This window comes from Spermophilus citellus, assembly GCF_964194105.1.
Source record: "Spermophilus citellus genome assembly, chromosome: 16".
Classification (NCBI taxonomy): domain Eukaryota; kingdom Metazoa; phylum Chordata; class Mammalia; order Rodentia; family Sciuridae; genus Spermophilus; species Spermophilus citellus.
This window is the reverse complement of record NC_138196.1, coordinates 51,790,003-51,802,018: the sequence shown is the minus strand read 5'-3', so window position 1 is coordinate 51,802,018 and position 12,016 is coordinate 51,790,003. Positions and strand designations below refer to the sequence as shown.

Here is a 12,016-nt window from a genome sequence, read left to right as displayed (position 1 = left end):
TTGATGAGGACTCTACCCTCTTGATCTAATCACCTCCCAAAGGCATCAGCTCCTAATAACCATCACCTAGGGGTTTAGGATTTTCAACACATGAATGTAGTGGGGGTTGGGCATTGCACAACTATTCAGTCCATAAAATCAGTTATCAATACCTGTTAGGCTCTGGGGAAGAGACAAAAGTCAGGAACCTGCCCTGAAAGAAGCTCAAGTGGGGAAAGAGTAGCATGATCTTGTTAAATAATGTAATGGTTGATACAATAAATCTTGGTTGAGAAGAAATAGAATGGGACCCGGAGAAGGAGAGGAGAGGGGCCTTCAATAACTAGATTTAGGTACATGGGAATAGAAAGTATCTGATAGTGTTCTTTTTTTATAACAGTTTATCAAGACCTAGAGGAAAAGTCTGTTTGGATTTGATTCTAGCATTTGTGAACAAGAGAAAAATAAAATTTCAAGTGGGGAATGAAGTACTTTTGAACCAAGAAAAGACCAGTTAATACAATACTAGTTTGTGACTGATCTGAAGGAAATGAGTCTCTGTGTCCTAGGCAGATTTTGGGGGGTGGGTGGGTAGGATTTAAGCCTCTTTACCTACTCATCCCTGTCTCCCAGTAGAAAATAGGCTGTCTTGCTTTTTCTTTTTTTTCCCCTGGTTATTTTTTGTTTGTTTGTTTTTTTGGTACCAAGGATTGAACTCAGGGACACTTGACCACTGAGTCACATTCCCAGCCCTTTTTTTGTATTTTATTTAGAGACAGGGCCTCACTAAGTTGCTGAGGCTGTCTTTGAATTTGTAATCCTCCTGCTTCAGTCTCCTGAACCTCTGGAGTTACAGGCATGTGCCACACTGCTCCTGGCTTGCCTTGCTTTTAAAATCAGAGTAATTCAGGTTTGGGTTTTACCGTATCCAAAGATAAGCCTAATCTCATCTAGTAGATAACTAGATGGATGGAAAAAGCTAAAATGTAGGAATAAAAGAAGGTATCTCTCTCTCCAGTGTCCTCAAGTCCAGGCAACAAGTTTGTGCAGTTAGAGGCAGTTTGGTTGCAGTACTTTTCCCCTTAGGATGTTATGAATGATTCATATTCTGTTGATAGAGATAGTAGGGCAAGCTAGTGGGGCCAGTGCTTTGGTGAAGCGTATCCAAAAGTAGGGCCAGCTCTTTCAATATTTTTTTGGAGGGTGGGTACTGGGGATTGAAGTCAGGGGCACTTAGCCACTGAGACACATCCCCAGCCCTAATTTGTATTATATTTAGAGACAAGGTCTCACTGAGTTGCTTAGCATCTTGCTTTTTTTTTTTTTTTTTTTTTTTTGCTGAGGTTGGCTTTAATTCACAATCCTTGTCTCAGCCTCCCAAGGCACTGGGATTACAGGCATGCGCCATCATACTGGGCCCTTTCAGTATTTTTAAACCTAAGGTTTAAGGTGAAGGGAAGCTATGAAATGATTGGGAACTGACAGCAATGAATAAACCAGTGGTTTCTCTCAGTCAAACTGAGGACCAAATTGTTTTCTGATCTTTGACTCCTCCTTTGGCATGTAACAGGGAGAAGAGGAATTGACAGGTATTAAGTAGTGCCCATCATCTACACTACATGTGACCCAGATGTTGGCCTTCCTCCTTTCTGCTAAGGTTACCTCTGCTGCACTTTGTCTCAGGCCTCTTGCTAAGTTCATTCCCTACAGCAACTTCATTTACCAGGAGTTCCTAGAACTCTGGGCCTCTGATGGACAGGCAGCAAGCACTTCACTTTACTGTCCCGTCCTATCACCATACCATCCCCGTACAAACTGTCATGCTTGGAGGTCTAGAAAGATGAAAGGAGTTTTGTTAAAGTGACAAGTTGGAATCCAGTGATAGACTCTTAGGTACCCCACGCCATCCCCTGGGTGTTCTCATGAGCCCCTTTCCCCACATGGCTCTCCCTACATGCAGCCCTCCTCATTCCTCATCATCATTTGTGCATTTTCTCTCCTAACACCTCACCTATAGGTGTATGTTTTTAGCCACCTTATATTTTAAATGCATAAGAAAAATTATGGAGCATTATATTAGAGTGAATCTAAATGGACATTTTGGAAAAAAATAAAAAACTTGCCTCAATAATTTGTGCTGAAATTTCGACTGTGTCAGACTGCTTCCATTCTGTTTTACTTTGTAAACTACATAGTGTAACTTGTGTTGAGGCAATATTTACTAAGCACCCACAATGTGCAAGACTAGGAGGGGAAGCTCCATGAGGGCAGCTTCTCTCCTTCATAGCCACATGCCTAGAACAGCACGTGAGGTACAGATATTTAATAAGTATAGGCTGAATGCAAGAATGGATGAGAAGGAAAAGTGCCATCTACAAAGCACAGAGAATAGGCTAGCCCCCCAGTGCAATCTTGAACTTTCAGAGTACCAGGGGTGCTAGACAAGCTTGTTGGGGTCAAGTAATGGATAAAAATTTGTGGCTACCTTAAGTTCAAATTTCAAGTCCTTACATAAAATTGTATAAATTGCATGCCATTAATTTCTCTTTATTTTCTGCTCCTCCTTGAATATCAGATTTTATAAATCCATGATAATGTATATTTGATTCTATAGTTGATTTTTTTTGTTGTTGTTGTTGTTACTGGGATTGAACCCATGGGTGGCTAACCTCTGAACCATATCCCCAGCCCTTTTAAAATATTTTTTTTTTGAGACGGGATCTCACTAAGCCTCACTACATTGCTGAGGCTGGCTTTGAACTTAAAATGCTCCTGCCTCAGCCTCCTGAGCCACTGTGCTTACAGACAAGCCTGTGCATGCACCACTGCACCCAGCTGATTCTCACTGTTCACAGATTCCACATTTGCAAATTGGCCTTACTGCTAAAATTTGTAACCTTTTTGACATTCTCAGACATACACAGAGCTACAAAATCTTGAGTTGCTGGATACACACATTCCCAGCTTAAAGGGGAACAAGGCAATGCTCTGCCTTTTTGTTTCAATTCTCATAAACAAGAGCCCTTTCCACAGTCCCTTTATTAAGTGCTTCAGCTTTTGCATTGTTATGCTCTTGCTGGTCATTTTGATGCTTAAAATGGCTCCAATACTGCTAAAGGGCTGTCTAGGGTTCCTATGCACAAGAAGGCTTATAGAGATTTCCTTATAGAGAAAATTTATGTGCTAAATAAGCTTCCTTCAGGTATGAATTATATACTACTACTGGCTGTGAGTTAAGTGTTAATAAATCAATAATATAAACTCACAAATAGAGTGTATATTAACACATAAAACAAGGTTTTGTGTTCAGAGGCTCATGACACTGAGGAGTAACTAGACAGAAAATTATGAGACCAAGCTGTGCACTGTGCACACACCTGTACTCCCAGCTGCTTGAAGGCTCAGGCAGAATAGCGAATTCAAGGCCAGCCTGGGCAGCTTAGACTCTTATCTCAAAATAAAAATGGCTGGAATGTAAGTTCAGTGATAGAGCACCCCTTGGGTTACATCCCTAGTACAGTGGCAAGAACAAAATAAAAACATGGGCCAACAAGGTGTCACCTCCCAGGAGTCTCGGCTATAGACTCAGCTATGGTCAGAGCCTTTATAATTCAATCATTGCCTACAAGCCTCACCTCTGTACACATGAGACGTTGAGTGACATTCTAGGTCAAAATTGTAACAGTAACTATAGGTAGCAATAATGTACTATACATTTCAAAAATATAAAAAAAAAAGATTCAGTGTTCTCAACATAAATGATGTTTGAGTACATAGACATGTTTAATCTATTACTCAACATGTACATGACATCACATGGTACTCCATTAATATGTACAATTCTTAAATTTTAAAAATATAATTATATATTAATATATAATTATACTATTATAATTTTATAGTATATATAATTAACAATATATATTTTCTTAATTCTAGATATTTTCTATATGAAATAGATTCCCATAATGAAATAAAGAAAAAAAAATCCCAAAGTTCATCAGTTATAATCCCAAAATTTATTAAATAAACATATTTTTGTGATTATCCTCATATTAATTCTTCAAAAATGTAGGATCATGATTTTTAATTTTTTGGTAACTATTTAAGTATTTTATTATTTTATTAGAGTGGATAGGAATAAATATTCATATATTCAAAAAAGCACCTGTCTTGTTAAATTATAGTACATTAATGACACATTATCTCCTAAATTTTATTTTGTAAACCAGTAAAACTCAAAAGCATCATCTCAAATAAACAGTGCAATAACCTGAACACACCAGATTTTGAAATAGAGTCACAGAACATTAAGAATCTGTAATGTTAGACCCCAATACAATAATACTGGGTGATTTTAACAAAATTTTACCACCAATAGGTCAACAAAGCATAAAATCAATGAAGATATATCCAGCCTAAATAACATCATATCAAATAGATCTAATTGATACCTACAGAATCTTTTACCCAAAAATAGCTGAATTTACCTTCTCAGCAGCTCATGGAAACTTTCCCAAACAGACCAAATTCTAGGTCACAATGTAAGTCTTAGCAAATAGAGAAAAAAAAGTCAATATAATAGAAACCACATAAAACACATGGAGATTGAACAATATTCTTTTAAATAAAAAAGGGATCAAAAATAAATGAGAGAAAAAATCAAGAAATTCTTTGAGACAAATGAGAGCAAAGAAATAACATACCATAATCTTTGGGCAGTATGAAAGTATTAAGTGGAAAATTTATAGCATTGAGTGCCTACATTAAAAAAAATAGATCCCAAACAAATAAGCTTATGCTCTACCTTAAGGACTTAGGAAAAACACATTAACTCCCAAATCAGTAGAAGATAGGAAATAATAAAGATCAGAGCCAAAATTAATAAAATTGAGAAAAATACATAGGATTAACACAAAAAAGAGTTGGTTCTTCGAAAATATAAATAAGATTGATAAACCCTTAATCAAACTAATCAAAAGGAAAAGAAGGTCTAAATCAACAAAATTATAGATAAATAAGAGGATATCACCACAGACACTTCTGAAATTCAGAGGATCTATTTGGAAACTACTTTGAAAATTTATACTCCAATAAGCTAGAAAATCTAGAAGACAATGAATAACAAATTTCTAGATACATATGACCTACCCAAATTGAACAAGGAAAATACAGAAAACGTAAACAGACCAACATCAAGAAATGAAATTGAAACAGCAATTAAAAGCCTACAGAGAAAACAAACAAAAAAACAAACAAACAAAAAAAACCCAGGACCAGATGGATTCTCAGCTGAATTCTACCAGATCTTTAAAAAGAATTAAAATCACTCTTTCTCAAATTATCAAAAGGGAGGAAACACTCCCAAATACATTCTATGAAGCCAGTATAACCCTGATACCAAAGGCAGACAAAGACACATCTAAGAAAGAAAACTACAGACCAATAGCCCTGATGAACATAGATGCAAAAATCCTTTAAAAAGTAAAAGCAAACCACATGTAAAAACACATGAAAAAGATAATACACCATGATCTAGTGGGCTTCATTCCAGAAATGGAAGGCTGGTTCAACATACAATCAATAAATATAATTCACCACTTAAATAGAATTAAGAACAAGAATCATATGATCATCTCAGCAAATGCAAAAAAGGCCTTTGATAAAATGCATTTGATAAAGAACATTCATGTTAAAGTGCTGGAGAAACTAGGGATAGAAGGAACTTACCTCAACATTATAAAGGCTATATACAACAAACCCCAAACCAACATCATACTGCATGGAAAAAACTGAAAGCTTTTCCTCTAAAAGACTAGGATGTCCACTCTCACCACTTCTTTTCAATATAGTTCTTGAAACTCTAGCCAGAGTAATCAAGCAAGAGAAGAAAATTAAAAGGATACAAATAGGAAAAGAAGTCAAATTATCCTGTTTGCGGATGACATGAGCCTATATTTAAAAGACCCCAAAAATTCCACCAGAAGACTTCTAGAGCTGGTGAATTAATTCAGCAAAGTATCAGGGTACAAGATCAACACTCATAAATCAATAATTTTCCTACTCCAATAGCAATTCAGTTGAGAAAATCAGAAAACCATCCCTTCCACAATAACCTCAAAAACAAACAGAGCTGGGGATATAGCTCAGTTGGTGGAGTGCTTGCCTCACATGCACAAGGCTCTGGGTTTAATCCCCAGCAGCACCATCAAAACAAACAAACAAACAAATCCCTGGGAATTAATCTAACTAAGGAGGTAGATCTCTACAATAAAAATTATATAACACTGAAGAAAGAAATTGAAGATCTTATCTTCTTGGATGAGCAGGATTGATATTATCAAAATGGCTATACTACCCAAAACAATATACTGATTCACTTTAATCCCCATCAAAATATCAATTACATTTTCACAGAACTATAAATGAACAGTCCTCAAATCATTTGAAAGAATGAGACCAGAAAAGCCAAAGAAATTCTGAGCAAGAAGGCATCACAATACCTGATCTCAAAGTATATTACAGAGCTATAGTAACAACAAAAACAACAAAAAACTGGCATCAAAATAGACATGAATAGAAGACAGAGACAAACTCACATACATACAGTCATCTGATATTTAATAAAGTTGCTAAAAGACAACCTTTTTAAACAAATGGTACTGGGAAAACAGTATATCCCCATGTAGAATAATGAAATTAGATTCCTATCTCTCACCCTGCAGAAAAGTCAAATCAAAATGGATCAAAGACATAGGAATTAGGCCAGAAACCTGCTAGAAGAAAACAGGGTCAATACTCCATTATAAGTGCAGGCACTAACTTCCTCAGCAAGATTCCTAAAGCTCAAGAAATTAAGTATCAATATATAGATGCCATCAAATTAAAAAGTTTCTGCATAGCAAAGGGAATAAGGGCAAGAAGAGAGAGCCTACAGAATGAGAAAAAAAAAATCTCTGCCAACTGCTCCTCTGACAGAGGATTAATAAACAGAATATATAAAAAACTAAAAAAAAAAACTGAATGCCAAAACAAACACAATAACAGCAGTAATAATAACAAAATCCCCCAAATAGCCCAATCAACAAATGGGCAAAAGAACTAAACAAATTTCTCAAAAGATGAAATACAAATGGCCAACAAATACATGGAAAAATGTTCAATATCTCTAGTAATCAGGGAAATGCAAATCAAAACTACAGTAAATTTCATCTCACTCCAGTCAGAATGGCAATCATCAAGAACACAAATAATAAGTTCTGGCAAGGATGTGGGGGAAAAGGCACACTGATACATTGTTAGTGAGACTGCAAATTAATACACACATTCTGGAAAGCAGTGTGGAGATTACTCATAAAACTAGGGATGGAAGCACCATATGACCCAGCTATCCTGTTTATCTAAAAGAACTAAAACTAGCATACTAGTAGCCATAGTCACTTTAATATTTATAGCAGCACAGTTCACAATAGCCAAATTATGGATTCAGCCCAGATGACTGTCAATAGATGAATGGTCAAGAAAATGTGGCATACACAATAGTTTGATTCAGTCACAAAGAAGAATGAAATATTACCATTTGTTGGTAAATGGATAGAAATGGAAAACCTCATGCTAAGTGAGATAAACCAGACTCATAAAAATCAAGGGTGTTATGTTTTCTCTCTTATATGAAAGCTAGAGCAAAATAAGGAAAAGAGTGTGGGAGGGGAATTAGATATCATAAAATATATAGGAAAGATTAGTGGAGTAGAAGAGAACAAGAGGGAGGAAGGAAGTATGAAATGAACAAAATCATATTGTATGTATATATAAATGTACCAGAGGGAATTTCACCTCTCTATATATGTAGAAAGTACTAATGAAGGATAAATAAAGGAGTGAAAGGAGATCAGTAGAGGAATGAGAATAGGGGGAGGGAGGAAGGGAGTAGAAGAAGGAGGGGAATGGGGATTGAAATCAAGTTCACTGTACATATAATTTGGTTAAAATTAACCCAATTATGTATAATTTTAATGTTCTAAAAGTCTATCATGTTAGCTCCAGAAATCTTTCTTAAGTGGATTAAAAAACTCACAGAATTTAAAAATAAAATTTTCTGCTATAAAACATCCTTTAACTTTGCTCTGAGTATACTTTAACTTTGAGACTAATGTACTGGAGAAAGTTACTCAATTATTTATTACAATTGCATTATTCTTATTAAGCACCCATAAAAATCTTCTAAATGGGGAATGAATTAGATAATGTTGCTTAAAGAAATGCTAATCCGTAATGTCATTTTAAGCAAAAATTTCCATGTCATACTTTCAAAAGTATAAATAACTGATACCCTCCTCCCAAATTCATTCTCACCAAGTATTGACAGGCACATAGAGGTTATTACACTAATTCTAAAGATAGGAATTAGGAAATACACTTCAGAGGTAGAGATAGAATTAAAACTCAGTTTACTTTAATTCTTTTATTGCCTTTTTCACTTGTCAAGATAGTTCTTTATGCCTAAAATACATTACAATGAACTAGAAAATTTAAAAAAGATATTGGCTTTAAGTTACTTACTAATCTGTATTTATGGAAATATTTAGGTAAATATTTAGGTATTTAAAATATTTAAGCATATTTTCTAAAATGATATGCAATCATTTAAGCCCTTGGCATGTAAGATATTAAACTTTCAAAGTATTTAATTATTAAAATATAATAAACTTGCATCTTCAATTTTATATTGGTGTTAATACTTTTCATAGTTGCAATATTTGAATCTGAGGATGAGATGCAATCAATATCACAGATTATCTGTGCAGATTATATGTTTTGGACACTTGGGTTAATGAGTTAATGCACTGAAATAATTGTATAACACAACATTTATAAGCAAACCAGAAAACTTTATTTAGAGTAGAAGCCAAAAAATAAGGTTTTAATGGAGATTGTAAAATGGAAGTAGAAAAGTATGAGATAATAGCTACCCTTAACAAATAATTTTAATAGTTCAAAATCTTTCATAGAATCTCATTTAAAAGGAGGTAACATTAGTTTAATATTTAACAGAGATTGAAAATAATTTGCAATAAGAATCTGGTCTAATAACTAGACTTTGGATTAGTATACTTTCTAGTTATAGATGTTAAGTCTAAATCTTCAAAGTATGTATATCAAGAACAAGTCAACCAAATACAAAAAACAGTGCTTGATCATCTTTTATGTTCTTAAAAATGAAGAGACTAATGTACTTATGATTCTGATTCCTTCATTAAAAATACCCCTTCAGCCCTAAAAACTTGAAAGTCTGGGATGTAAATCAGAGAATATCACATTTCCAATTCCTATCCATCTATTCCAATTCATCATATATATGCAACCATGACAACAAAATTATAAATTGTGTTTAAGATTGCTGCTCTTCCCAACTTTTAAGTCAAATCCCTGTTATTAGTAATACTTAAACTTCCTGTTTCAAAGGAATAAAAACTAAAGTGATTAATTTAATATCTAAAATCAAAGAACAGCTTTATCTATGAAACTATGTGTTGTATCCTGACAATTGGGAGCAGAGTCCATATCAGTAAACTCAGCCTAATGCAATTATGAACAGGAAAGGATGTTTGTGTGTTTGTGTGTGTGTGTATGTAAATATATATGTGTATATATATACATATATATATATATATATGTATGTGTGTATATATGAAATATCAATGAAATCCTGTGAATTTTAAGGACTGTATACACACACACACACACACACACGCATGCACATACCATCTTTGGACAAATGTTCAAATTCTGAGTTCTAAATTCAGTATTCTGTCTCCTTAAAGGTAAGTTTTTCTACAAATAGTAAAAGTACAATAAGTTAAAAATCAAACAAACAAAAAAATGCCTTGGTTTAGTACAGCTAAAGCTTATATAGATAGCAGGTGTAAAAAATTGTTCATCTGAACGAAGCATGGAATAATGTTGAAGAACATTGCACACAAAAGAAAGCAGCAAAAACCCTCATATCCAGGTTGTAGTCTCATGAATTTTTTAACCCCACTGTTCCCATACTAGGTATACCCTATTCTAAACAAAATCTGTGAATAGAAACTAAGGCCAAGAAATTATGAATTGATGGTCAGTAAAATATTATTTGCCTTACTGCTAAAAGTACTAAGAAAATTGTAGCATACATGCTACAGAGCTTGAGCACTGAAAAGCAAAAAAAAACAAAACTTACTGTGGCTCAAGAAAATTCATATTAAAAAAAAGATTTGTTATTTAATATGAAAACTTCCCTAAACATTCTAAGGCTATACTGAAAAGGCCAGTAATGAAAAATAGTGGTTAATTATAAAATATCATACTTTGTTGTATGAAATAAGAGCTTATAGATTGACAGAAAAATACTCTAATTTCAAATGTCAACTATATTATACCCTCTCTGCAACTAACAATTCTATCAAAGTAACTAGGCTTTTTAATTTAAGACTGGTAAAAATAATTCTGGGATTCAACCAAATAAGCCAAATCAAACCCAAACAAGAAAATTAGGTAATACTTAAATCAGTAACCTCAACAAATGTACAATTTATTATCCTTCTTATTTACATTTTAGTTTTCTTTTTCATATTCTATAAATATTAGCTGATATTTCTAAAGCATTCTTATTCTAAATCTTCTCCCTTAATAATACTAAATCATTGCACAATATGCTAACAGTATCACTTAAAACACTCTTCTGACATACCTTGGGAATTGCCTTTTGGCTCTTCAAACTGGCGGTGCTATTTTACTGATCTAACAAATACTTGTTTTAGCTCATGACACAAATGACCTGGTCTGTAAAAAAAAAAACTAGTCAGTCACAAGGCAGCAGACTGTAATTCTAATGTCCACTGCCCTTGTCAGAATCATTAGTAGTACTTTATCTGAATGTATAAAAACATAAAAGAGGAGCTTCTAAGTTGAACTTTCTAATATTAAGTGTAAGAGGATTTATGGAATGGCTAATCAAACTTTGAAGACAAAACTCAGTGCACTTAATACATAAGTACTAGGCACCTCTGGTGAATTGTAAGGACTGCCTCAGTACAAGCGTCTCAATCTGCTTGTCAAATCTAAATCAGTTCCATCTATGAAAACAAATTTTAGGATATTTCATAACAAAATGTAACTCTTATACAGTCTTATGCCATATAAGTTCTAAAGCAAATTGAAAAATAAGTTAATAAGAGGCAAGCTCATGGCTTAAAGTGTACAAGAAATGAAAATAAAATGAGAACTATATATCGAACATCTTGGGTCCAACATGCAACAATACTATCACTGCTGTTTTATCAGCATGACAACTGAATCACTTTTTATACTGAACATGTAACCCTAGCATTTCTCTATTAAATTCGTATACATTTCATATAATACATACTTAGGGCAAACACTGGTTTTACATTACATTTTCTTTTTGACAACAATTTTGCACTGGAAAATACAAAATAACATAAATTGCTGAAAAAGTATAACAGATATTCATACAAGGAACTATAGTAATACACAAAATCATGTCAAAAATTGGGCGAACAATGTTTAAAGTAAAAAAGTTTTTATAACCAAGCAGTGCGGACATTAGGGGGCTTAGGTCTTAGCAACGGGTTGCTGGAAATGTCAAAAGCTGATCGCTCAGTCTTATAACTGAGACCACTGGTAGCACTGGATGTCCTAGAAGCTCCTCCTGAAAATACACAAAGAAAAAATAATTTCAATTTATTTAAACTACATAAATCATCATTTGATAAGCTTCTTCCCCTAGGTTCAGACTAGTTTTCTTCCTTATCTGACATGTGTGTAACACTCTCATGCAGTGATTTTCAACCAAGAGCACACTTCAGGATTCTCTGTGGAACTTGAAAACTGCTCAAGGAATTCAAGTAAAAACAAAAACTCTCATAACCATTTATACATTTATTTGACAAATATGATACTAACCTAAATACAGGTTACTGGAACACGACATTATCTTAGTCACTGGAGTGAGTAAATAGAATTACAAATCTTT

The 12,016-nt window shown here is 33.9% G+C and overlaps 1 protein-coding gene across 5 annotated transcripts in view; it reads right to left on the bottom strand.

Annotated features, from left to right (window-relative positions):
• CFAP97 (cilia and flagella associated protein 97) overlaps nucleotides 1-12,016 on the bottom strand; it is a 50,082-nt gene that overhangs the window by 12,043 nt on the left and 26,023 nt on the right. For 3 of the 5 annotated variants that reach the window (XM_081268906.1, XM_081268904.1, XM_081268905.1), the window contains one exon: nucleotides 3,451-11,692. In XM_081268906.1, the coding sequence (XP_081125032.1) occupies nucleotides 11,603-11,692 (90 nt within the window). In that variant the 3' untranslated portion in view covers nucleotides 3,451-11,602. Of the gene's footprint in view, nucleotides 1-3,450; nucleotides 11,693-12,016 lie in introns of those variants that run through there. The other 2 variants (XR_014019089.1, XR_014019088.1) reach the window with 2 other exon arrangements.